General features: G+C 38.4%; 1 protein-coding gene across 1 annotated transcript in view; it reads left to right on the top strand.

Moving 5' to 3' along the window:
• Positions 1–25,449, top strand: part of HYDIN (HYDIN axonemal central pair apparatus protein) — a 402,907-nt gene that overhangs the window by 98,075 nt on the left and 279,383 nt on the right. The window contains exons 10-13 of the mRNA XM_064273799.1: positions 6,361–6,479; positions 8,319–8,542; positions 22,637–22,704; positions 24,600–24,835. Coding sequence (XP_064129869.1) covers positions 6,361–6,479; positions 8,319–8,542; positions 22,637–22,704; positions 24,600–24,835 — 647 coding nt within the window. The remainder of the gene's footprint in view (positions 1–6,360; positions 6,480–8,318; positions 8,543–22,636; positions 22,705–24,599; positions 24,836–25,449) is intronic.

Raw genomic sequence — 25,449 nt, 5'->3', positions numbered from 1 at the left:
ACATCAGGAAGGAAATGAGGCAATATGCAGAACAAGCCAAGGAACACAAAGATAAAGCAACTGAAGAAATTAGAAAGATTATTCAGGAACGTAATGAAAAGTTTAATAAGCTGGAAAAATCCATAGACAGCAATCAGAAATTCAGAAGCTTCACAAAATTACAGAAGTAGACAACTCAATAGAAAGTCAGAGGAGTAAGTAGAAACTAGAATATTTGAAGTCGAAGATAAATCACTTGGCACTAATATGTTTGAAGAAAAATCAGATAAAAGAATTTAAAAAAATGAAGAAACCTTAAGAATCATGTGGGACTCTATCAAGAGAAATAACCTATGAGTGATTGGAGCCTCAGCACAGGGAGGGATAACAGAAAATACAGAGAAAATTGTTGAAGATTTGTTGGCAGAAAACTTCCCTGATATTGTGAAAGATGAGAAGATATCTATCCAAGATGGTCATTGAACTCCATATAAGGTAGATCTTAAAAGAAAGTCACCAAGACATATTATAATCAAACTTGCCCAAACCAAAGATAAAGAGAGAATTATAAGAGCAGCAAGGGATAAATGAAAACTCACCTACAAAGGAGAGCCAATAAGAATAAGCTCAGACCACTCAGCAGAAACCATGCAGACAAGAAGGCAATGGGATGACATATTTAAAAAATTGAAGGAAAAAAATTGCCTGCCAAGAATCATATATCCAGCAAAACTGTCTCTTAAATATGAAGGGGAAATTAAGACATTTCCAGATAAATACAAGTTGAGGGAATTTGTAAAAACCAAACCAAAACTACAAGAAGTACTAAAGGGAGCTCTTTGGTTAGAAAATCAATAATATCAAGTATCAACCCAAGACTACAACATTGGGCAGAGCAACCAGAAGTCAACCCAGAGAAATCAAAAAAAAACAAAGCAAGATTATTTAAAAAAAAAAAGCCCCAAACAGGGTAACAGCAATGTTATTACATAAAAGAAGACAACATTAAAATAATAAAGAGGGACTAAGAAATGTAATCATACACCTTCCATATGGAGAGGAAGATACGGCGATACTAAGAAATAAAAGTTAGTTTTAAATTTAGAAAAATAGGGGTAAATAATAAGGTAACCACAAAGGAGACAAACTATCCTACTCATCAAAATAAAATACAAGGAAAAATAGAGACTCAGCAGAAACAAAATCAACAACAACTATGAGGAAAGTACAATATATAAAGAAAATCTACTCAGCACATAAAATCAAGTGGGAAAAAGAAACTGTCAACAACACATAAAAAAAGACATCAAAATGATAGCACTAAGTTCATAAAAAAAAAAAAGTTCATACTTATCCATAATTACCCTGAATGTAAATGGACTAAATGCACCAATAAAGAGACAGAGAGTGGCAGAATGGATTAAAACACAAGATCCGTCTATATGCTGCCTGCAAGAGACATACCTTAGATTTAGAGACACAAAAAAACTAAAACTGAAAGGATGGAAAAAAATATATCAAGCATACAACAATCAAAAAAGAGCAGGAGTGGCAATATTAATTTCTGACAAAATAGACTTTAAAGTTAAATCCATGAGAAAGCATAAGGAAGGACACTATCTGATGATTAAAGGGACAATACACCAAGAAGATATAACCATATTAAATATTTATGCACCCAATGACAGGGATGGAAGATACATAAAACAAACTCTATCAGCATTGAAAAGTGAGAGAGCCAGCTCCACAATAATAGTAGGAGACTTCAACACACCACTTTCGGTGAAGGACAGGACATCCAGAAAGAAGCTCAATAAAGACACGGAAGATCTAAATGCCACAATCAACCAACTTGACCTCATAGACATATACAGAACACTCCACCCAACAGCAACCAAGTAAACTTTCTTTTCTAGTGTACATGGAACATTCTCTACAATAGACAACATATTAGGTCATAAAGCAAGAATCCAAAACATTGAAATATTACAAAGCATCTTCTCTGACCATAAGGCCATAAAAGTGGAAATCAATAACAGAAAATGCAGAAAAAAGAAATCAAACATTTGGAAACTGAACAATACCCTGCTCAAAAAAGACTGGGTTATAGAAGACATTAAGGATGGAATAAAGAAATTCAGAGAATCCAGTGAGAATGAAAACACCTCCTATCAGAACCTCTGGGACACAGCAAAAGCGGTGCTCTGAGGTCAATTTATATCAATAAATGCACACATCCAAAAAGAAGAAAGGGCCAAAATCAAAGAATTGTCCCTACAACTTGAACAAATAGAAAGAGAGCATCAAAAGAAACCCACAGGCACCGAAAGAAAACAAATAATAAAAATTAAGCAGAACTAAGTGAAATAAAAAAAAAAAAAAAACAGAAAAACAATTGAAAGAATTAACAAGACCAAAAGCTGGTTTTTTGAAAAAATCAACAAAATTGATAAACCACTGGCCAAACTGACGAAAGAAAAACAGGAGAGGAAGCGAGGAAGCAAATAACCCAAATAAGAAATGAGATGGGCGATATTACACAGACCCAACTGAAATTAAAAGAATCATATCCAATTACTATGAAAAACTATACTCAAACAAATTTGAAAACCTAGAATAAATGGATGAATTCCTAGAAACACACTACCTACCTAAACTAACACAAACAGAGGTAGAACAAATAAATATACCCACAACAAAAGAAGAGATTGAAAAGGTAATCAAAAAACTCCCAACAAAAAAAAGCCCTGGTCTGAATGGCTACACTGCAGAGTTCTACCAAACTTTCAGAGAAGAGTTAACACCACTAATAACTACAAGTATTTCAGAGCATAGAAAAGGACAGAATACTGCCAAACTCATTCTATGAAGCCACCATATCCCTGATACCAAAACCAGGTAAAGAGACCACAAGAAAAGAAAATTATACACCTGTATCCCTCATGAATGTAGATGCAAAAATCCTCAACAAAATTCTAGCCAATAGAATTCAACAAAATATCAGAAATAATAATAATAATAATTCACCACAACCAAGTGGGATTCATACTAGGTATGCAGGGATGGCTCAACATTAGAAAAACAATTAATGTAATCCACCACATAAATAAAACAAAAGACAAGAATCATATGATTTTATCAATTGACGCAGAAAAGGCATTTGACAAAGTTCAACACTCATTTATGATAAAAACTCTCAGCAAAATAGGAATTGAGGGAAAACTCCTCAACGTAATAAAGGGCATTTATACAAAGCCAACATCACCCTAAATGGAGAGAGCCTGAAAGCATTCCCACTGAGATCAGGAACCAGACAAGGATGCCCTTTATCACCACTCTTATTCAACATCGTGCTGGAGGTCTTAGCCAGAGCAATTAGGCAAGATAAAGAAATGAAGGACATCCAGATTGACAAGGAAGAAGTAAAAGTATCTCTATTTGATCTTGTACACAGAAAACCCTAAGGAATCCTCCAGAAAACTACTGAAACTAATAGAAGAGCTCAGCGGAGTATTGGGATACAAGAGAAACATACAAAAATCAGTTGGATTCCTCTACACCAACAAAAAGAACATCGAAGAGGAAATCACCAAATCAATGCCATTTACAGTAGCCCCCAAGAAGATAAAATACTTAGAAATTAATCTTACTAGAGATGTAAAAGACTTATACAAAGAAAACTACAGTACACTTCTGCAAGAAACCGAAAGAGACTTACATAAGTGGAAGAACATACTGTGCTTGTGGATAGGAAGACTTAACATTATAAAAATATCTATTCTATCAAAAGCGATCTATACATTTAATGCAATTCCTATCCACATCCTAATGACAGTCTTTAATGAGATGGAGAAACAAATCACCAACTTCATATGGAAGGGAAAGAGGCCCCGGATAAATAAGGCATTACTGAAAAAGAAGAACAAAGTGGGAGGCCTTACTTTACCTGATTTTAGAACCTATTATACAGCCACAGTAGTCAAAAGAGCCTGGTACTGGTACAACAACGGATACATGGACCAATGGAACAGAAATGAGAATCCAGACATAAATCCATCCACATAAGAGCAGTTGGTATTTGACAAAGGCCCCAAAGCAGTTCAACGGGGAAAAGACAGTCTTTTTAACAAATGATGCTGGCATAACTGGATATCCATCTGCAAAAAAATGAAACAAGACCCATACCTCACTCCATGCACAAAAACTAACTCAAAATGGATCAAAGACCTAAATATAAAATTGAAAATGATAAAGATCATGGAAGAAAAAATAGGGGCAACGTTAGGAGCCCTAATACATGGCATAAACAGTATACAAAACATTATAAAGAATGTAGAAGAAAAACTAGATAACTGGGAGCTCCTAAAAATCAAACAGCTATGCTCATCCAAAGACTTCACCAAAAGAGTGAAAAGACTACCTACAGACTGTGAAAAAGCTTTTAGCTATTACATTTCTGATCAGCGCCTGATCTCTAAAATCTACATGATACTGCAAAAACTCAACTGCAAAAAGACAAATGACCCAATTAAAAAATGGTCAAAAGATATGAATAGATACTTCACTAAAGAGGACATTCAGGTAGCCACCAGATATATGAGGAAATGATCACAATCATTAGCCATTAGAGAAATGCAGATCAAAACCACAATGAGATTTCATCTCACTCCAACAAGGCTGGCATTAATCCAAAAAACACAAAATAATAAATGTTGGAGAGGCTGTGGAGAGATTGGAACACTTATACGCTGCTGGTGGGAATGTCAAATGGTACAACCACTTTGGAAATCGATTTGGCCCTTCCTTAAAAAGCTAGAAATAGAACTACCATAGGATTCAGCAATCCCACTTCTTGGAATATATCCTAGAGAAATAAGAGCCTTTACATGAACAGATATATGCACACCCATGTTTATTGCAGCACTGTTTACAATAGCAAAAAGATGGAAGCAACCAAGGTGCCCATAAACGGATGAATGGATAAATAAATTATGGTATATTCACAAAATGGAATACTACTCATTGAAAAAGAACAGTGAGGAATCTGTGAAACATTTCATAACATGGAGGAACCTGGAAGGCATTATCCTGAGTGAAATTAGTCACTTGCAAAAGGACAAATATTGTATAAGACCACTATTATAAGAACTTGAGAAATAGTTTAAACTGAGAAGAAAACATTCTTATGTGGTTTCAAGAGGTGGGCAGGGAGGCGGGGTGGGAGAGGGGCATTCACTAATTAGATAGTAGATAAGAACTACTTTAGATGAAGAGAAAGACAGCACACAATACAGGGGAGGTCCGCACAATTGGACTAAACCAAAAGCAAAGAAGTTTCCTGAATAAACTGAATGTTTCGAAGGAGAGCATAGCACCGGCAGGGGTCTGGGGACCATGGTTTACGTGGGACATCTAAGTCAATTGGCTTAATAAAATCTATTAAGAAAACATTCTGCATCCCGCTTTGAAGAGTGGCGTCTGAGGTCTTAAATGCTAGCAAGCAGCCATCTAAGATGCATCAATTGGTCTCAACCTACCTGGATCAAATGAGAATGAAGAACACCAAGGACACAAGGTGATTACGAGCCCAAGAGACAGAAAGGGCCACATGAACCAGAGACTACATCATCCTGAGACCAGAAGAGCTAGATGGTGCCTGGCTACAACCAATGACTGCCCTGACAGGAAACACAACAGAGAACCCCTGAGGGAGCAGGAGAGCAGTGGGATGCAGACCCCAAATTCTCATAAGACCAGTCTTAATGGTCTGACTGAGACTAGAAGGACCCCAGTGGTCATGGCCCCCAGACCTTCTGTTGGCTCAAGACAGGAACCATTCCCGAAGGAAACTCTTCAGACATGGATTGGACTGGACAATGGGTTGGAGACGGATGCTGGTGAGGAGTGAGCTTCTTGGATCAGGTGGACACTTGAGACTGTGTTGGCATCTCCTGCCTGGAGGGGAGATGAGAGTGTGGAGGGGGTTAGAAGCTGGAGAAATGGGCACGAAAAGAGAGAGTGGAGGGAGAGAGCAGGCTGTCTCATTAGGGGGAGGGTAATTGGGGTGTGTAGCAAGGTGTATATGGGTTTTTGTGTGAGAGACTGACTTGGTTTGTAAACTTTCACTTAGAAAAGCACAATAAAAATTATATATAAAAAAAAGAATTGGGTTAAGAAAAATTTTCCTTTTTTTTTTTCTTCCTGCTAAAATATCATCCTAAGGGTAAGAAACCAACATTATTCCCGTATCCTAAAGATAAGACAAATCTTCAGCATTGGAGAAATTGCACGGAAATGGTATAATAACCTTGGCCGTTTACATTGGTAACAAGTTAGGGTGCAGTGCCATTTTGGGTAATAAAGTCTGAATTGTTTTTATAGGCCGAGAGATCCGCCTGCCCCTCCGAATCAAAGGGGAAGGAATGGGACCTAAGATTCATTTCAACTTTGAATTGCTGGATATTGGGAAAGTTTTTGTTGGATCTATACATTGTTATGAGGTAAGCATTAGAATTTTTGAGACTTGCTCTCCTTTTTTTGTTGTTGTACTTTGTGCTTGTTTTCATTTCATAGAAAATGTGTTACAGTCACATTCATTTGCCCTTACTTGTACTAACTCTCTTTTATTCAGACTCTAAAATACTCTGACTCTTTCTCCTCTCTTCTGGCCTTGTTGGGGGAGCAACCTTTTCCATCCTCTGTATTCTGCTGTAATTTTACTAAGAGCTAAAAAACATCAAAGCCATCATTTAATTGGTCTTATCCTCATCATATTGCATATTGCAAAGGGAAGAACCATAAATACATCTCCCCATCTGTTTGGTGCTTGTTCACTGTCTACAAATTCTACAGATCAGAGGATAGAAACCTTTTACACTTTCCAGAATGTCCTAATGAGTATAGCTGTTTTCACACTTTAGAATTTTAACTGAATGCACTGTTCTCCAATCCACATTTTATAAAACCAGTCATTGTGGTTCCTGGAAGAGACCTCCCTTCTTTGTCTTTCTAAGAGAGCAGGAAATGATTCTTTTATATGATACAGTCATGGGTTCTTCAGGATCAGAGTTTTCTCAAAGTCACCTCATCACTAAATCTCTACCTAGGGCACTTTTTTGAACTATATCAAACTCTACTCATTAAAATTTTATTTTAGAAATGTTTCTAAATTGAATATGTTTGTGTTCTTTTAGAGGTAATAATAAAAGGATGAGAGGTTTTTTTTTCTTTTTTTATTATGCTTTAGGTGAAAGCCTACAGCTCAAGTTAGTTTCTCATACAAAGATTTATACACACATTGTTATGTGACCCTAGTGCTATCCCTATAATGTGACCACGCATTCCTCATTTCCACTCCAGATTTCCCATGTCCGTTCAACCAGCCCCTATCCCTTTCTGCCTTCTCAGCTTGCCTCTGGGCAGGAGCTGCCCATTTAGTCTGAGGTGTCTACTTGAACTAAGAAGCACACTCTTCATTTTATGTCTTATAGTCCAGTCTATTCTTTGTCTGAAGAGTTGGCTTCAGGAATGGTTTTAGTTCTGGATTAACAGAGTCCGGGGGCCATGTCTTCTGGGGTTCCTTCAGTCTCAGTCAAACCATTAAGTCTGGTCTTTTTTACTATAATTTGAATGGTGTACCCCAGTTTTCTCCTGCTCCATCAAAGACTCTCTGTTTTGTTCCCTGTCAGGGTGGTCATTGATGGTAGCCAGGCACCATTTAGTTCTTCTGGTCTCAGGCTGGTGTAGGCTCTGGTTTATGTGGCCCCTTCCATTTCTTGAGCTAATATTTTCCTTGTGTCTGGTGTTCTTCATTCTCCTTTGCTGCAGGTGGGGTGGGACCAAATGATGCACCTTAGATGGCCACTTGCAAGTTTCTAAGGCCCCAGACTCCACTCACCAAGGTGGGATGCAGAACATTTTCCTAATAAACTTTGTTATGCCAGTTGACGTAGATGCCCCCTGAGACCATGGTCCCCAGACCCACATCCCTGCTATAGTGTCCATCAAAGTGTTTGGTTGTATTCGGGAAACTTCTTCATCAGTAGATGTGATTACGATCAGTCTTTATAGCATTTGTATAATGTATGACAAACTCCATTCTAAAGAAGAGAGTAAAAATACAAGATTACTTTCTGGCTTGGGATTCCTACAAATATTCAAGACATCAGGCTGTTAATTTTTCCTCTAGAGCTTTTCTTTGGATCTAATTCCTGCAACTTTTCTCTGTGTTAACTGGTGTCAAACAACACAGCCACGTAATTATATGAATAGATCAATTTAAGGCTTGGAAAGAGAGGTTCGTTGTCTACCTTTTCATTCTTGCTTTTTTATTGATATAGACAATACTGTTCAACAAAGGGAGCATCGACGCTCTCTTCAACGTGATGCCTCCAACTACAGCTTTGGGGGCCTGCTTTGTTTTCGATCCCAGAGAAGGCATTATCGAACCAAGTGGAGTCCAAGCTATACAGATCTCCTTCAGTTCTGCCATCCTAGGGCACTTCGAAGAGGAGTTCCTGATCAATGTCAATGGGTCACCTGAGCCTGTGAAATTGATCATTAGGTAAGGTTCATCTATTACTAATGTGGAAACTAACTGCAGTTTTTTACTTACCACTTTCTTGAACTTCAAAAAACTAGATCACATCTTGAATATCTATAACTATTTTTGTTGATATGAACACATCAATATAATGGGGTATTTTAAATTTTTACCAGTATTTCTCTAGTGGAGATGTGTAACTTATTATTGTAATATGAATACCGGTGCTATACTTGAGATCTATTTTTTCTGTAAGCTATAACCTTATAAAATAAAGATTTAAACCTTAAGCTATTTTTTAATTACTCTGTACACTTCAGGATGTTCAGCGAAAATAAATGATTAGAGTAACACAAGAGAAATGCATTGTCTTGACTAAACTTTGGCTGTTATCACAGTTTCTCTAAACCTTTGACTTTCTTTTTTTTAAGAAAACTATTTACGTGTTCTTACCTCTGATGTCTGCAGGCATTACAAAAGAGTCTGCGTACAGTGTCAGTCAACCAAGTCTAGGCACTTACAGTTTTTGTGCTAGAAGACCTTTTATGGCTTCTCTAGCCACTTGTGGTAATTGAAAATCATTAACATCAGAGTTTGTCCTCAGGTTTTGAAAAGAAGTTCTCTGTGACTAACCCATTGGGCAGATCCATAACTATGATTTCTGGCATTTAGAAGTATCGTATCTTCAGAACACATTGCTCTGACTCTATTTGGATTCCCATAGGAACAGTTTGTTAATTACCATGGCAGACTTTTATTATGGTTACTGCTAGCAAGACCTCTTCATCTACAGCTCCGGTATCCCTAAGGGTCAGGGGGTAGCATAGAAAACAGACAGATACATTAGGATCCTAGGAAGCTTTATTGATCTCATGATGTCTACTGGAAATTCAGAATCTCAAGACCAACTCAAAGGTGATTACCGTTTCTTCTCAAACTCTTCCACCTAAATATTCCTAACAGCTATGGAGAGTGAATGCATGTACTAAAAGGGTTCTGTGGAGCCCTGGTGACAAAGTAGCTAAAAGCTTAGACTGCTAATCCAAAGGTTGGCAGTTCAAATCCATCAGCTGCTCCTTAGAACCCTATGGGGCAATTCTACTCTGTCATATGGGATCACTATGAGTCAGAATTGACTTGAAGGCACACAACAACAACAAACAGTTCTGTGGTTTGGCCAAAGCAACCTGCTACAGTCATAAACTCTTTTTTTAAGTCTCAAGACTTATCTTAAGATTGCATACATTTGTATTCTCTTTCATAATACATTTGTGTTTGTTATAATATTAAAAAAAAATGGGGTCGCTTTCCAAATATTTGAATAATGTTGAATCTTCAAAAATTGAGACCATTCTTATCCTCTCCATGATTGACATCCTTCAGGGGTGTGCATAATATGAGAAAGGTGGGAGTATAGTTTCATGTTGTGTGACCTTCAACCCACCTCCCACCTTCATAATAAGTCACATTTCATGAGCAGGAGTGGACACATCATAATCAAACTGTAGAAATCAAAGAGAAAAAGAGAATCTTGAGAATCTTGAAAGCAGCAGAGAAAATTCATCATGTAAAAGTGATCATCAATAAGATTGATAGCTTATTTCTTATCAGAAACTATGGAGAGCTGAGGACAGTGGGTTGAAGTATTCAAAGTGTCGAAAGAAAAAGACTGTCAGCTAGCAGTTCTATATCCAGAAAAACTAACCTTCAAAAATGAAGAAGAAATTAAGACATTCACAGATGAACAAAAATCTGTGAGAATTCATCACTAGTAAACCTGCCCTGCAAGAAATACTAAAGAGAGTCCACTAGACAGTAACTAAACTCCATATGGAGAAGTAAAGTGAACAAGTAAAGGCAACTACATAAGTGAATACAAAAGACATATAAATGTATATTTATAATGTTTCTAATTCCTTTTTTTCTCCTATCTGATTTAAAAGAAAACTACACAAAGCAATAAGTGAAAATCTGTGTTGATAACTATGCAGTGTATAAAGTTGCAGTTTGTATTACAATAACAGCACAAAGGAGGGGGAGCCAATGGAGCCATATAGAAGCAAGGTGTTTGTATACTATTGAAATTAGGTGGGTATTAATCCAAACTAGATTATCATAAATTAATTTATTATCTGTAATTCCCAGGCCAACCACTAATAAAACAACTTAAGAAAATATAAAAAATAAATGACAAGAGAATTTAAATGATATACTGGAAAAATGCATATTTAATACAAAAGACAGTAGTAAAAGAGTAGAAGGAAAAAAGACATAAGATGTGTAGAAAACAAATATCAAAATGGAAGAGGTAAATCTACCTTATAAGTAAAAGTAAATGAATTAAACACTCCAGTGTAATGGCAGAAATTATCAGAGTGGACTAAAACATGATTCAATGATATGCTGTCTACAAGAGACACAAATAAGTTGAAAGTGAAATGATGGAAAAAATATATCATGCAAAATAGAACTAGAGTGGCTATAAATATCAGACAAAATAGGCTTTAGGACAGGTTGTAATTAGATGAAAGAAAGGAATTTTATAATGATAAAAGGGTCAACCGATCAAGAAGATATAACAGTATAATCGTATATTCACCTAACAGCAAAATACATAAACAAAACTGAGAGAATTGAAGGGAGAAATATACAATGCAACAGCAATAGCTGGAAGCTTTAATACTTCACTTTCAATAATGGATAGAATAACTAGGCAAAAGATAATAAGGAAAGACATGATTCACACAACACTATAAACTAACTAGACCTAACAGACATATATGGAACATTCTACCCAACAACAGATGTAGTCAGTTTGATTTCTGTGTGTTCCATCTGGTGAGGTCCATGCATATAGTCACCGTTTATGTTGGTGAAAGAAGGTATTTGCAATGAAGAAGTCGTTGTTCTTGCAAAATTCTATCATTCGACCTCCAGCATTGTTTCTATCACCAAGGCCATGTTTTCCAATACTGATCCTTCTTCTTTGTTTCCCACTTTTGCATTCCAATCGCCAGTAATTATCAATGCATCTTGATTGCATGTTCAATCAATTTCAGACTACAGCAGCTGATAAAAATCTCCTATTTCTCCATCTTTGGCCCTAGTGGTTGGTGTGTAAATTTGAATAATAGTCGTATTAACTGGTCTTCCCTGTAGGAGTATGGATATTATCCTATCACTGACAGTGTTGTACTTCAGGATAGATCTTGAAACACCATTCCTCTTCAAGTTGTCATTCCCAGCATAGTAGACTATGTGATTGTCCGATTCAAAATGGCCAATACCAGTCCATTTCAGCTCACTAATGCCTAGGATATTGATGTTTATGCGTTCCATTTCATTTTTGATGATTTCCAATTTTCCTAGATTCATACTTCATACACTCCAGGTTCCCAGTATTAATGGATGTTTGCAGCTGTTTCTTCTCATTTTGAGTCATGCCACATCAGTGAATGAAGGTCCCGAAAGCTTTACTCCATCCACATCATTAAGGTCGACTCTACTTTGAGGAGGCAACTCTTCCCCAGTCATCTTTTGAGTGCCTTCCAATCTGGGGAGCTCATCTTCCAGCACTATATCAGACAGTGTTCCAATGGTATTCATAAGGTTTTCACTGGCTAATGCTTTTCAGAAGTAGACTGCAGGATCCTTCTTCCTAGTCTGTCTTAGTCTGGAAGCTCAGCTGAAACCTGACTACATCTGAGGAAAGAGACGATGGAAAAGCTCGATATCATCAATCAGAACAATGCGAGGGGCTGACTGTGGAACAGACCATCAATTGCTCATATGCAAGTTCAAGCTGAAACTGAAGAAAATCAGAGCAAGTCCACGAGAGCCAAAATATGACCTTGAGGACAACCCACCTGAATTTAGAGACCATCTGAAGAATAGATTTGATGCATTCAACACTAGTGACCAAAGACCAGACGAGTTGTGGAATGACATCAAGGACATCATCCATGAAGAAAGCAAGAGGTCATTGAAAAGACAGAAAAGAAAGAAAAGACCAAGACGGATGTCAGAGGAGACTCTGAAACTTGCTCTCGAACGTTGGGCAGCTAAGGCAAAAGGAAGAATTGATGAAGTAAAAGAACTGAACAGAAGATTTCAAAGAGCGTCTCGAGAAGACAAAGTAAAGTATTATAGTGACATGTGCAAAGAGCTGGAGATGGAAAACCAAAAGGGAAGAACACGCTTGGCGTTTCTCAAGCTAAAAGAACTGAAGAAAAAATTCAAGCCTCGAGTTGCAGTAGTGAAGAATTCTATGGGGAAAATATTAAATGACGCAGGAAACATCAAAAGAAGATAGAAGGAATACACAGAGTCATTATACCAAAAAGGATTAGTTGATGTTCAACCATTTCAAGAGGTGGCATATGATCAGGAACCAATTGATGGTACTGAAGGAAGAAGTCCAAGCTGCTCTGAAAGCATTGGTGAAAAACAAGGCTCCAGGAATTGATGGAATATCAATTGAGATGTTTCAACAAACACATGCAGCGCTGGAGGTGCTCACTCGTCTGTGCCAAGAAATATGGAAGGCAGCTTCTTGGCCAACTGACTGGAGGAGATCCATATTTATGCCTGTTCCCAAGAAAGGCGATCCAACAAAATGTGGAAATTATAGAACAATATCACTAATGTCACACGCAAGCAAAATTTTGCTGAAAATCATTCAAAAATGGCTGCAGCAGTATATCGACAGGGAACTGCCAGAAATTCAGGCCGGTTTTAGAAGAGGACGTGGAACCAGGGATATCATTGCTGATGTCAGATGGATCCTGGCTGAAAGCAGAGAATACCAGAAGGATGTTTAAAAAAAATTTTTTTTTTAATTTCTTTTTTTGAAGGACGTTTACCTGTGTTTTATTGACTATGCAAAGGCATTCGACTGTGTGGATCATAACAAATTATGGATAACATTGTGAAGAATGGGAATTCCAGAACACTTAATTGTGCTCATGAGGAACCTTTACATAGATCAAGGGGCAGTTGTCCGGACAGAACAAGGGGATACTGATTGATTTAAAGTCAGGAAAGGTGTGCGTCAGGGTTGTATTCTTTCACCATACCTATTCAACCTGTATGGTGAGCAAATAATCCGAGAAGCTGAACTATATGAAGAAGAACGGGGCATCAGGACTGGAGGAAGACTCATTAACGACCTGTGTTATGCAGATGACACAGCCTTGCTTGCTGAAAGTGAAGAGGACTTGAAGCACTTACTAATGAAGATCAAAGACCACAGCCTTCAGTATGGATTTCACCTCAACATAAAGAAAACAAAAATCCTCACAACTGGACCAATGAGCAACATCATGATAAACGGAGAAAAGATTGAAGTTGTCAAGGATTTCATTTTACTTGGATCCACCATCAACAGCCATGGAAGCAGCAGTCAAGAAATCAAAAGACACATTGTGTTGGGTAAATCTGCTGCAAAAGACCTCTTTAAAGTGTTGAAGAGCAAAGATGTCACCTCGAAGACTAAGGTGCACTTGACCCAAGCCATGGTATTTTCAGTCGCATCATATGCATGTGAAAGCTGGACAATGAATAAGGAAGACCGAAGAAGAATTGACCCTTTTGAATTGTGGTGTGGGCAAAGAATATTGAATTTACCATGGACTACCAAAAGAACGAACAAATCTGTCTTGGAAGAAGTACAGCCAGAATGCTGCTTAGAAGCAAGGATGGCGAGACTGCATCTTACACACTTTGGACATGTTGTCAGGAGGGATCAGTCCCTGAAAAAGGACATCATGCTTCGCAGAGTACAGGGTCAGCAGAAAAAGCGGAAGACCCTTAACGAGGTAGATTGATACAGTGGCCTCAACAATGAGCTTCAAGCATAACAATGATTATAGGGATGGCTCAGGACCAGGCATTGTTTCGTTCTGTTGTGCATAGGGTCGCTATGAGTCGGAACCTACTCAACGGTACCTAACAACAACAACAGAATACACATTCTTTTCAAATGTACATGGAACATTCTCCAGGGTAGATCATATGTTAGGCAATAAAACAAGTCTCCATAAATTTAAAAGAATTGAAATCGTACACAGTATGTTCTTTGCCCATAATGGAATGGAGTTACAAATTAATAACAGAAGGAAATTTGGAAACTCCCAAATTAGTGGAAATTGACACACTCTAAAAAACCAATGGGCATCAATCAGATGCATGGAAATAAAATGTGGTATATACACACATGGAATTCTACTCAGCCATAAAGAGAAGTGACATCCTGATGCCTGCCAAAACATGGACGAACCTTGAAAACGTCATTCTGAGTCCCAAAAGAACAAATTGTATATAATCTCACTTATATGAAAAAAAAAAGCAAATATATAGAAACCAAAGATTATTTGTGGTTATCAAGTGTAGGAGGAAGGGGGAAAGGAGGAGTTTTTGCTCAGGGAGCATTGAGTTTATGTTCATGGTAGTGGAATGATTTGGGAAAGGATAAAAAGAATGGTTTTGTATGACTTGAAGAATGTAATCAATGTCATCAAATTGTATATGTAGAAATTGTTGAGTTGGGTCTTCCATTCTGAACAATAAGATTTAGGAATCTCCCAGAATGCTGCTTACAAATGAACATGGACTAGTTAATACTTCAGTTGCGTTGTTGAGGTCAAGTCTCATGTTCTATCCTCTAGATATTTCTATTTTCACAAACTCCCATTCCCTCTCTTATTTTGGATTTTTATTCCTGGCCTCTTTCAAAGGAAAGGTCATACTGACTGTGGAAAAAATGTTTATGGGACTTTATGCCCAATCTAACCACAGATTGCTAAAAGAAATGTTGTTGTTTTAGGTGCTGTCAAGTCCGCTCTGACTCACAGTGACTTTATGTACAGCAGAACAAAACACTGCCAGGTCCTGTGCCAGTCTTATAATTGTTATTATGCTTGAACCCATTGTTGCAGCCACCATGTTAGTACATCTCATTGAGGGTCTTCCTCTTTTTCACTAACCCTCTACTTTACCAAGCATAATGTCCTTCTCCAGGGACTGGTCCCTCCTGGCAACATGTCCAAAGTATGTGAGATGAAGTCTCACCATCCTTGCTTCTAAGGAGCTTTCAGGCTGTACTTCTTCCAAGACAGACTTGTTTGTTCTTCTGAAAGCTCATGGTACATTCAATAGTCTTCTCCAGCACCGTAATTCAAAGGCATCAATTCTTCTTCCTTATTCATCGTCCATCTTTCACATGCATATGAAGTGGTTGAAAATACCATGGATTAGGTCAGGCACACATTAGTCCACATCTTTGCTTTCTAAAACTTTAGAGAAGTCTTTGCAGCAGATTAGCCCAGTGTGAAGCATCATTTGATTTCTTGACTGCTGCTTCCATGGGCATTGATTGTGGAACCAAGTAAAATGAAATCCTTGACAGCTTCAATCTTTTCTCCATTTATGGTGATGTTACTTACTGGTTCAGTTGTGAGGATTTTCGCTTTCTTTATGTTGAAGTGCAATCTGTGCTAAAGGCTGTAGACTTTGATCTTCATCAGTAAGTGCTTCACCACCTCTTCGCTTTCAGCAAGCAAGGTTGTGTCATCTGCATATTGCAGGTTATTAATGAGTCTTCCTCCAATTCTGATGCCTCGTTCTTCATCATATAATCCAGCTTCTTGAGTTATTTGCTCATCTTACAGATTGAATAGGTGTGGTGAAAGAATACAACCCTGACGCACACTGTTATGGATTGAATTATGTCCTCCAATAATGAGTGTCAATTTGGCTAGGTGTTGTCTGATTGCCCACCATTTTGTCATCTGACACAGTTTTCCTATGGGTCATAAATCCTACCTCTGTGAGATTAATGAGGCAGGATTACAAGCAGTTATGTTAAAGAGGCAGGACTCAGTCTACCAGATTAGGTTGTATTTTGAGTCAATCTCTTGAAATATAAAAGACAAGCAAGCAGAGAGACAGAGGGACCTCATTACCACCAAAAAAGAAGTGCCAGGAGCAGTGCTTCCTTTGGACCTGGGGTCCCTGCACAGAGACAGTCCTAGACCAGGGGAACATTGATGACAAAGACCTTCCCCCAGAGCCAACAGAGAGAGAAAGCCTTCCCCTGAAGCTGGCACCCTGAATTTGGACTTCTAACCTCCAGGACTGTGAGAGAATAAATTTCTGTTTGTTAAAGCCATCCACTTGTGGTATTTCTGTTATAGCAGCTCTAGATAATTAAGGTAACCCTGGTAGTATAGTGGTTAAGTGCTATGGCCGCTAACCAAAGGTCAGCAGTTCAGATCCACCAGGCACTCCCTGGAAACACTGTAGGGCAGTTCTACTCTGTCCTATAGGGTCACTATGAGTCACAATTGACTCGACCACAACCAGTTTGGTTTTGGTTTTTTAGATAACTAAGACACACACCTTTCCTGACTTTAAACCACGTAGTATTCCTTTGTTCTGTTCAAAGGACTGCCCCTTGGTCTATGTACAGGTTCCTCATGAGTACAGTTAAGTGTTCTGGAATTCACATTCTTCACAGTGTTATCCGTAATTTGTTATGATCCACATAGTTGAATGCCTTTGCGTAGTCAGTAAAACACAGATAAACATCTTTCTGCCATTCTCTGCTTCCAGCCATGATCCAGCTGACATCATCAGTGATACCCCTCATTCCACATCCTCTTCTGAATCTGGCTTGAATTTCTGGTAGTTCCCTGTCGATGTACTGTTACAACTACTTTCCAATGATCTTCAGCAAAATTTTTCTTGTGTATGATATTAATGATATTGTTCAGTAATTTCCACATTCTGTTGGATCACCTTAGGAATAGGCATAAATATAGATCTCTTCCAGTCAGTTGACCAGGTAGCTGTCTTCCAAATTTCTTGGCATAGATGAGTGAACACTTTCAGCACTACATCCATTTGTTGAAACATCTCAATTGATATTCCGTCAATTCCTGGAGCCTTGTTTTTTGCCAGTGCCTTCAGGGCCGCTTGGACTTCTTCCTTCGGTACCATCAGTTCTTGATCATGTGCTACCTCCTGAAATGGTTGAACATCAACCGACTCTTTTTGGTACAGTGACTTATGTATCTTCCTTCTTCTTTTGATACTTCTGCATCATTCAATATTTTGCCCATAGAATCCTTCACAAATTGCAACTCAAGGCTTGAATTTTTTCTTCAGTTCTTTCAGCTTGAGAAATGCTGAGCATATTCTTCCCTTTTAGTTTTCTAACTCCAGATCTTTGCACATGTCATTTAATGTTTTACTATGTCTTCTCGAGCCATCCTTTGAAATCTTCTGCTCAGCTGTTTTACTTCATCATTTGTTCCATTCACTTTAGCTACTTGACGTTCAAGAACGAGTTTCAGAGTCTCCCCTATTAACCATTTTGATCTTTTCTTTTTTTCTTGACTTCCTAATGACCTCTTGTTTTCTTCATGTACAGTGTCCTTGATGTCATTCCACCACTCATTTAGTCTTTGGTCATTATTGTTCAGTGCATCAAATCTACTCCTGAGGTGGTCTCTAAATTCAGATGGGATATACCCAAGGTCATACTTTGGCTCTTGTGGACTTGTTCTAATTTTCTTCAGCTTCACCTTGGACTTGCATATGAGCAACTGATGATCTGTTCCACAGTCAGCTCCTGGCATTATTCTGACTGATGATATTGAGCTTTTCCATCGTCTCTTTCCACAGATGTAGTCAATTCAATTCCTATGTATTTCATCCAGCGAGGTCCACATGTATAGTCACCATTTATGTTGTTGAAAAAAGGTATTTGCAATGAAGAATTCCCTGGTCTTGAGAAATTCTATCATGCAGTCTCTGACATTGTTTCTGTCACCGAGGCCATATTTTCCAGCTACTGATCCTTCTTTGTTTCCAACTTTTGCATTCCTATGACCAGTAATTATCAATGTATTTCGACTGCATGGCCAATATCAGACTGCAGAAGTTGGTAAAAATCTTCAATTTCTTCATCTTTGGACTTAGTGGTTGGTGTGTAAATTTGCATAATAGTCGTATTAACTGGCCTTCCTTGTAGACATCTGAATATTATCCTATCATTGACAGCGTTGTACTTCAGGATAGATCTTGAAATGTTCCTTTTGGCAATGAACGCAACGCCATTCCTCTTCAATTTGTCATTCCCGGCATAGTAGACCATATGATTGATTCAAAATGGCCAATACTAGTCCATTTCAGCTCAGTAATGCCTCAGGTATCAATCTGTATGGGCTCCATTTCATTTTTGACAGTTTCCAGTTTTCCTAGATTCATACTTTATACATTCCACATTCCTATTTTTAATGGAGGTTCGCAGCTGTTTCTTCACATTTTCAGTTGTACCACATCAGCAGGTGAAGGTCCCAAAAGCTTGACTCCGTCTACATCATTAAGATCGACTGTACTTTGAAGAGGCAGCTCTTTCCCAGTCGTATTTTGACTGCCTTCCAACCTGAGGGGCTCACCTTCTGGCACTATATCAGACAATGTTCCGCTGCTATTCATAAGGTTTTCACTGGCTAATTTTTTCCAAAAGTAGACTGCCAGGTCCTTCTTCCTAGTCTGTCTTAGTCTGGAAGCTCCGCTGAAACCTGTCCACCATGGGTGACCCTGCAGGTATCTGAATACCGGTGGCATAGCTTCCAGCATCACAGCAACACGTAAGCCACCATAGTACAACAAACTGACAGACACATGGGAAAGAGAAATATACTTGTCTAAATTTCCTTCCTCATTTCACTTTCTTTAAAGCTCAATATTTCACCTGTTCACAAATGTTCAAGTACTTCTAACCATAAATAATTTTGATACCTGGTAAATACCTATTTTCAAGAATGAATATGATCATAAATGGTGAAAATATGTGTGTAATATGTCATCTGGAAACCCTGGTAGCGTACTGGTTAAGTGCTACGACTGCTAACCAAGAGGTCGGCAGTTCGAATCCACCAGGCGCTCCTTGGAAACTCTATTGGGCAGTTCTACTCTGTCCTATAGGGTCGCTATCAGTCGGAATTGACTCGACAGCAGTGGGTTTTAATATGTCATCTGTTCCCAGCCCAACAGGTTAACACTGACTTTACTTGTGGCTTTGTCAGGAATACTTTCTTTGTCCTCATGACCCAAAAAAATCTCTGTAAAGTTAATATTACAGATTCTGGCAATTTGTTCATTACCATTTTGTTGTTAGGTACTCTTTTTTTAGTTGCATATAGTTTTAACTAGTAATCCTTGAAATATCAGAAAAATATAATATTTTTAGTGTTTCTATTTATTTTTCCAATTATATGACACAATCTTTTAAGAGACTAGATAAACAGCACTGTAAAATTGATGGAATTATTTTTTTTTAATTACACATGAGCAGATTTGTTCACTTCTGTTTTTACATCCATGATTTTATAAAATTTTAATCACACCATAGATATTTTTTAATTCAATTTGTTTTACTTAATATATAATAATGCAATCATTTTACTTCACAGTCTTTAAAATGATAAATTCAAGTGACCATTGTGTTGATGTCTGGCACAATCTTGGTAGAGGCTGTCCCAATATTCAGAGTTTCTGTTAAAATTAATCTAATCATATCTGAGCCTAGCTGTTATTATGCAGTCACAATTCCTACAGTTAAATGTGCCTTTGAACAATGTGATTCATCTCTGGTTCTTTCCATTTCTGCACTGATTAAATGACTTCTTTGTGCAATTTTATGAGCTTTTTTCCTAATTGCTTTAGACTTGAGCATTTCAGGCACTTTTGATCTATTCGTTACTTTTGCCCCCAGAAGATTCTTTTAACAAATCAAGCATCTCACCTGTAGGCTAGCTTGACTTCACGCTCAACTGATCCCAATTCATTGCTGAGTAACAACCACTCCTTTTGAAACCACTTTGAATCATTAACACAAAATAGAATGGATGATCATTTGAAAGGCTTTTGGAATTGAAGCTTGTTGCATTGAGCTCCTCCCAGTCTTGCAACAGCCTCTTTCCACATTGAGGTCAGATCTGTAGCAGCCAGAAGTATCACCGGGGAACCAGTGCAGTATGAATACACCCACATCACTAGCATCTGGAGCTTTGTGAATTAGGAGATTCATTTTTAGCATGTGTCTTAAACTTGGTTCTCTAGAGAAGTAAAACCAGTAAAGTATATAAATATAGAGAGACAGCGAATTATATCAAGGAAATGTCTCATGTGGTTGTACCAGCTGGAGTACCCCAAATCTGTGGATCAGGATAGAGGCTTCTCCTGATTCACACAGCCACAGAAGCTGGTGAACCCAAGATCGGCAGGTCAGACAGCAGGGCCCTTGCTCATAGGCTGCAAAGATCGATGAATCCTAAGATTGGCAAGCAAGATGGCAGGTAAACTGCTAGCTCAAGTCCCAAGAACCGGAGGTCATTCAAACAGAAGCCAACTGCAGGATCCAGAGTGAGCAAAAGCCCACGAGTCTTGCCAGAAAATCCACTTATATATTCGATTCAGGCCACACGCCCAAGGAAACTCCCTTCCAACTGATTGGCTACTCACAGCAGATCCCATTTTGGAGGCGATCACATTATCGTATGACTGCCGTACTACATCATAACTGCCAAACCACTGAGAATCCTGGCCCAGCCAAGCTGACGCATAACCTTAGCAATCACAGCATGTTTTCTGGTATCTGTGGTTCCATAACTTCTTTAAGCTTTGGCATACAAATGGGAAATTATTTCATTTCTAACCTCTGGTTTAGATATTTTAAAAGACATGAATAGTGGAGAAAAACAATTACTCCGAAGATAAATGAGATTAAACACTTGATTATTAGTTTCTTGTTGCTGCTGTAACAAATTTCCACAAACTTAGTAACTTAAAAAAAACCAAGTTTATTATTTTATAGCTTTGAAGATCAGAAGCCTAACATAGATCTTACTGGGCTAAAATCAAGGTGTCAGCAGGGCTGTATTTCTTTCTGGAGGCTCTAGGGGAGAATCCATTTTCTTGCCTTTTCCAACTAGGTTGCCCACATTCTTTGGCTCCTGGTCCCTTTCTCTATCTTCAAAGCCAGCGGTGATGAGTGGAATCTTTCTCACATTACATCACTCTGACCTCCTCTTCTGCCTTCCTTTTCTATGTTTAAGGACCCGTTTGATTATATTGGTCCCACCTGGATAATTGAGGGTCCTCTCCCTATTTTTTGGAGATCTGGTGGTGTAGTGGTTAAGAGCTTGGCTGCTAACCAAAAGGTCATCAGTTTTAATCCACCAGCCACTCCTTGGAAACCCTGTGGGGCAGTTCTGCTCTATTCTATAGGGTCACTATGAGTCGAAATCGACTCAACGGCAATGAGTCTGGTCTTTTGCTTTTTTTTCTTCCTATTTTAAAGTTAAATAATTAGCAATCTTGATTCTACCTAATGCCTGAATTCATCTTTGCCTTGTAACCTAACATATTCATGTGTTTCAGAGATATTCCAAGGATTAGGACGTGGACACCTGAAGTCAGCTAAAAGTTGTAGAATATCTCTATTATTTATTTTATGGTAGAGAATCACTCCAAGAGCATGAGGCCTCACATTGAAAGAGAAATAGATTGACGTTTAGAGCAAAGGGTCTGTAAAGGTCGCCTAGTCCCATCCCTTCTTTTACACATGAGAGAAAAAATTGAGGCCCATAGAGATAAAATAACTAGCCAAAATCATGCTTAGTTGGTAGTAAGGACTGGATTAAAACTGGATAAAAATTATTATGAAAGCATCGTCCAGGAATTACTGGTATTATTGGAAGTCTTTGATATATATTATATGATAAAACCTATAATTTCTATTTCTTCCTGAGTTAATAAGTTTTTATGATATGTGTCTCATCCAGAATAACATTTTGTGTCATTAATTAGGTGAGATGTCTGCTCTGCCTTCACCCCATTCATACTTAGGAATAAGGGAGTAAGTTAACCACAGCATCTTTTGCCAAAACCCAGTGACATCATCATAGGTCTTTAAGTCATAGATTCCGTAATTGATTTAATGCCAAATCGTGGTTTTCAGTGCTTAGCCTCTTTCCAGTTCCTGATTGTGACCCTGAATTCACTCAGCTCTCTCCTCACTCCCCGAATTTATATCCCTAATTCCAGAGGCTGTGTCACTGGACCTACCTTTCATTTTAATGTTCCTGCTCTGAATTTTGGTGATGTTTCCTTTGGTGAGTATCTTCTCATTTTAAATTAGAAATTGGGTGGAATTACTTTTCTTTCTAGGTGAGAGGAGGGAGATTTGCAAAGAACATCTTTTACTGTTTTTACTGGTAGTGCTAAGAGGGTCTAAAATTGTTCTTTCCTTCCTCTGTGGCAGTGGCATTTTGGTACCATTTTCTAGTTTATATGTGGAAGTTGTAACTGTATTCTGAGCACAAATAGCTCTCAGGCTTTGGCTGTCTCCCACTCTTCTAGTGGTGAAACAACAGAGAGGCTTATACTTCGTTCTACTCTCTGAATGTTATGGACATTCTACTTATATGCAGATTATTTACCAGTCTGGCTACACAGAGATGAAAAGAAATTAGTATCTCTGACCAAAGGGTTATTAATTAAAGTAGCTCTCAAATTTAAAGTGGGGAGGGGGGATGGGAGGATAGAGTTGGAAGCTGGCAAAATTGTCACAAAAGGAGAGACTGGAAGGGCTGACTCATTAGGGAGAGAGCAAGTGGGAGTACGGAGTAAGGTGTATATAAACTTGTATGTGACAGTCTGACTTGATTTGTAAACGTTCACTTGAAGCTCAATAAAAGTAAAAAAAAAAAAAAATTTAAAGTGAACTCAGTGATGGTTTGATTCAGGTGTTCTATCACTCCAAATTGAAGGCTCTGCTACATTTTTGCATTGTCTTCATACTCAGTTACTTCCCCCAGCCATTTCCCCCCTTCTAAGCTTCCCCATGTTTGGTAAAGTAGAGGGTCAGCAAGAAAGAGTAAGACCCTCAACAAGATGGATTGACACAGTGGCTGCAAGAATGGGCTCAAACATAGCAATGATTGTGAGGATGGCACAGAACTGGGTAGTGTTTTGTTCTGTTGTACATATGATGAGTGGGAACCGACTCAACAGCACCTAACAACAAGCTTCCCGGTAATAAAAATGGTAACAGTAGCAGCAGTAGCTGCAGAAGCACCTATTTATTGAACATTTCCTGTGTTCCAGGCACTGCTAAATGCATTACAACATTTAAACTTTTTAGCAATTCTGTGAGATAGGTACCATTTAATATCCCATTTTAGAGATGGGAGAACTGGGCCTTGGAACAGTTTAATGACTAAGGTCACAGAGTTAGACCGTCTTTTAACAAAATTGCGGCCTTATGATCTTTAGCCACTAATTTCTTTGAGTTTCTAGGTCAGGTGAGCATATACATATTGAATAAGAATTAAACCTCTTGAGAAGGCTCTGTCTTTTAAATCATTATGTAAAGTACTTGGAGAAGTGTGAAGGTGCTTCTGTCCAAACATATTATTAATTATTCCAAGAAAAGGCAAATAAATGCTGACTTTATATCTACTAGATGTTAAAGAAAAGCAGCATAGAGGTTTACAACTACAAAGCACTTGCTTTCAGGTGGAACTGTAGATAGAACAGTACTAGTATTTGGTGCAACCAGAAACCTAGGAACAAAAAAAAAGAACAGCATTCTCATTAATGACCTTTCAGTCTCTAGCAGACCAGTATCTCTTTCCTTTAGGCTTCTTAGTAACATGGGGTATTCCACATACTGGTGAAAGGAATTTTTCCAAACAGGAGGTTATAATTGGCTTTATTCTCTGAAAAACTTCTGGCTTCAGGGAAGTAGTCTGGGCAACGGTTTGGAAGATTTCATCTGAATCTTTGTATGATCCATTCCCATAGTACACCCTACGTTAGTAGAGAATTTAGCACATAAGTGGTCAGGTAAAATTAGGGTAAGGGATCTACAGATTCAAGAGTCATTGTTGGGCAAGTTCAGAAAAGTCAATTGACTAGACGGCAACTAACAACAGGGGAGGCCCTAGGATCAAGGGAGGAGAATATTGTGGGGCTTTTCTCTCTCACCTCCTATTTTGTTTTCTAGGGTTTCCTCACACTTTGATCTGTTCCCTCAATAATACCTCCTTGGTCCCCATGACCTTCAAACTGCGTGTCCCTGGGGATGGCCTTGGAAGTAAAAGCATTTCAAGTTTCAAGCAGAATTCAAACAATAAAAAACCATCTTTGAACAAGGAAGAAATACCGGCAATGAAACCAAGGGAATTCACCATCACACCTAGCTGTGGCACCATTCGCCCGCAGGGATTTGCTGCTATTCGGGTAAAGCTCAGAAACTCCCAGCACACATGACCAAGCACTTCAACTCTCTAATAGCAATTTGGACCACATCTAGGGTTTGCTCTGTTGTGCTCAGTGTCGTTGGGAGGAAATGCCTGACAACTCACATAGAAAAGGGGGCCTATAAAATTAAATAAATTAGGTAGCAAAAGAACCCAGATACAAATATATTGGGCAAAGGAACTCACAGTACTCCAGTGGATTTACATCAGTCTAGATGCCTGCATTCTCCAGAATATGGATTCTATGTATTTCTAGTGAAACCACTGCTCTGTACCGACATACACCCACCAAACCAGAAACCAATCCCATTGCCATTGAGTCGATGCCAACTCATAGCCACCTATAGGACAGCGTAGAACTGTCCCATGGAGTTGCCAAGGAGTGGCTGGTAGATTCAAAGTGCCAACCTCTTGGTTAGCAGCCATCACTCTTAACCACTATGCCACCAGGGTTTCCATACACCCAGCGGTCAGTACTAATATAAAAAGATGAAAGAACTCATTGAGAATTAGGTTCGCCTCTTCTTCAGACTTTATACCAATCAATGTCCAGATTTATGCCACAGATGAAATGTAGTTTATTCAGATTTTTAA

Source organism: Loxodonta africana, chromosome 21 (assembly GCF_030014295.1).
Source record: "Loxodonta africana isolate mLoxAfr1 chromosome 21, mLoxAfr1.hap2, whole genome shotgun sequence".
Lineage (NCBI taxonomy): Eukaryota > Metazoa > Chordata > Mammalia > Proboscidea > Elephantidae > Loxodonta > Loxodonta africana.
This window is presented reverse-complemented; position numbering and strand designations above follow the sequence as displayed.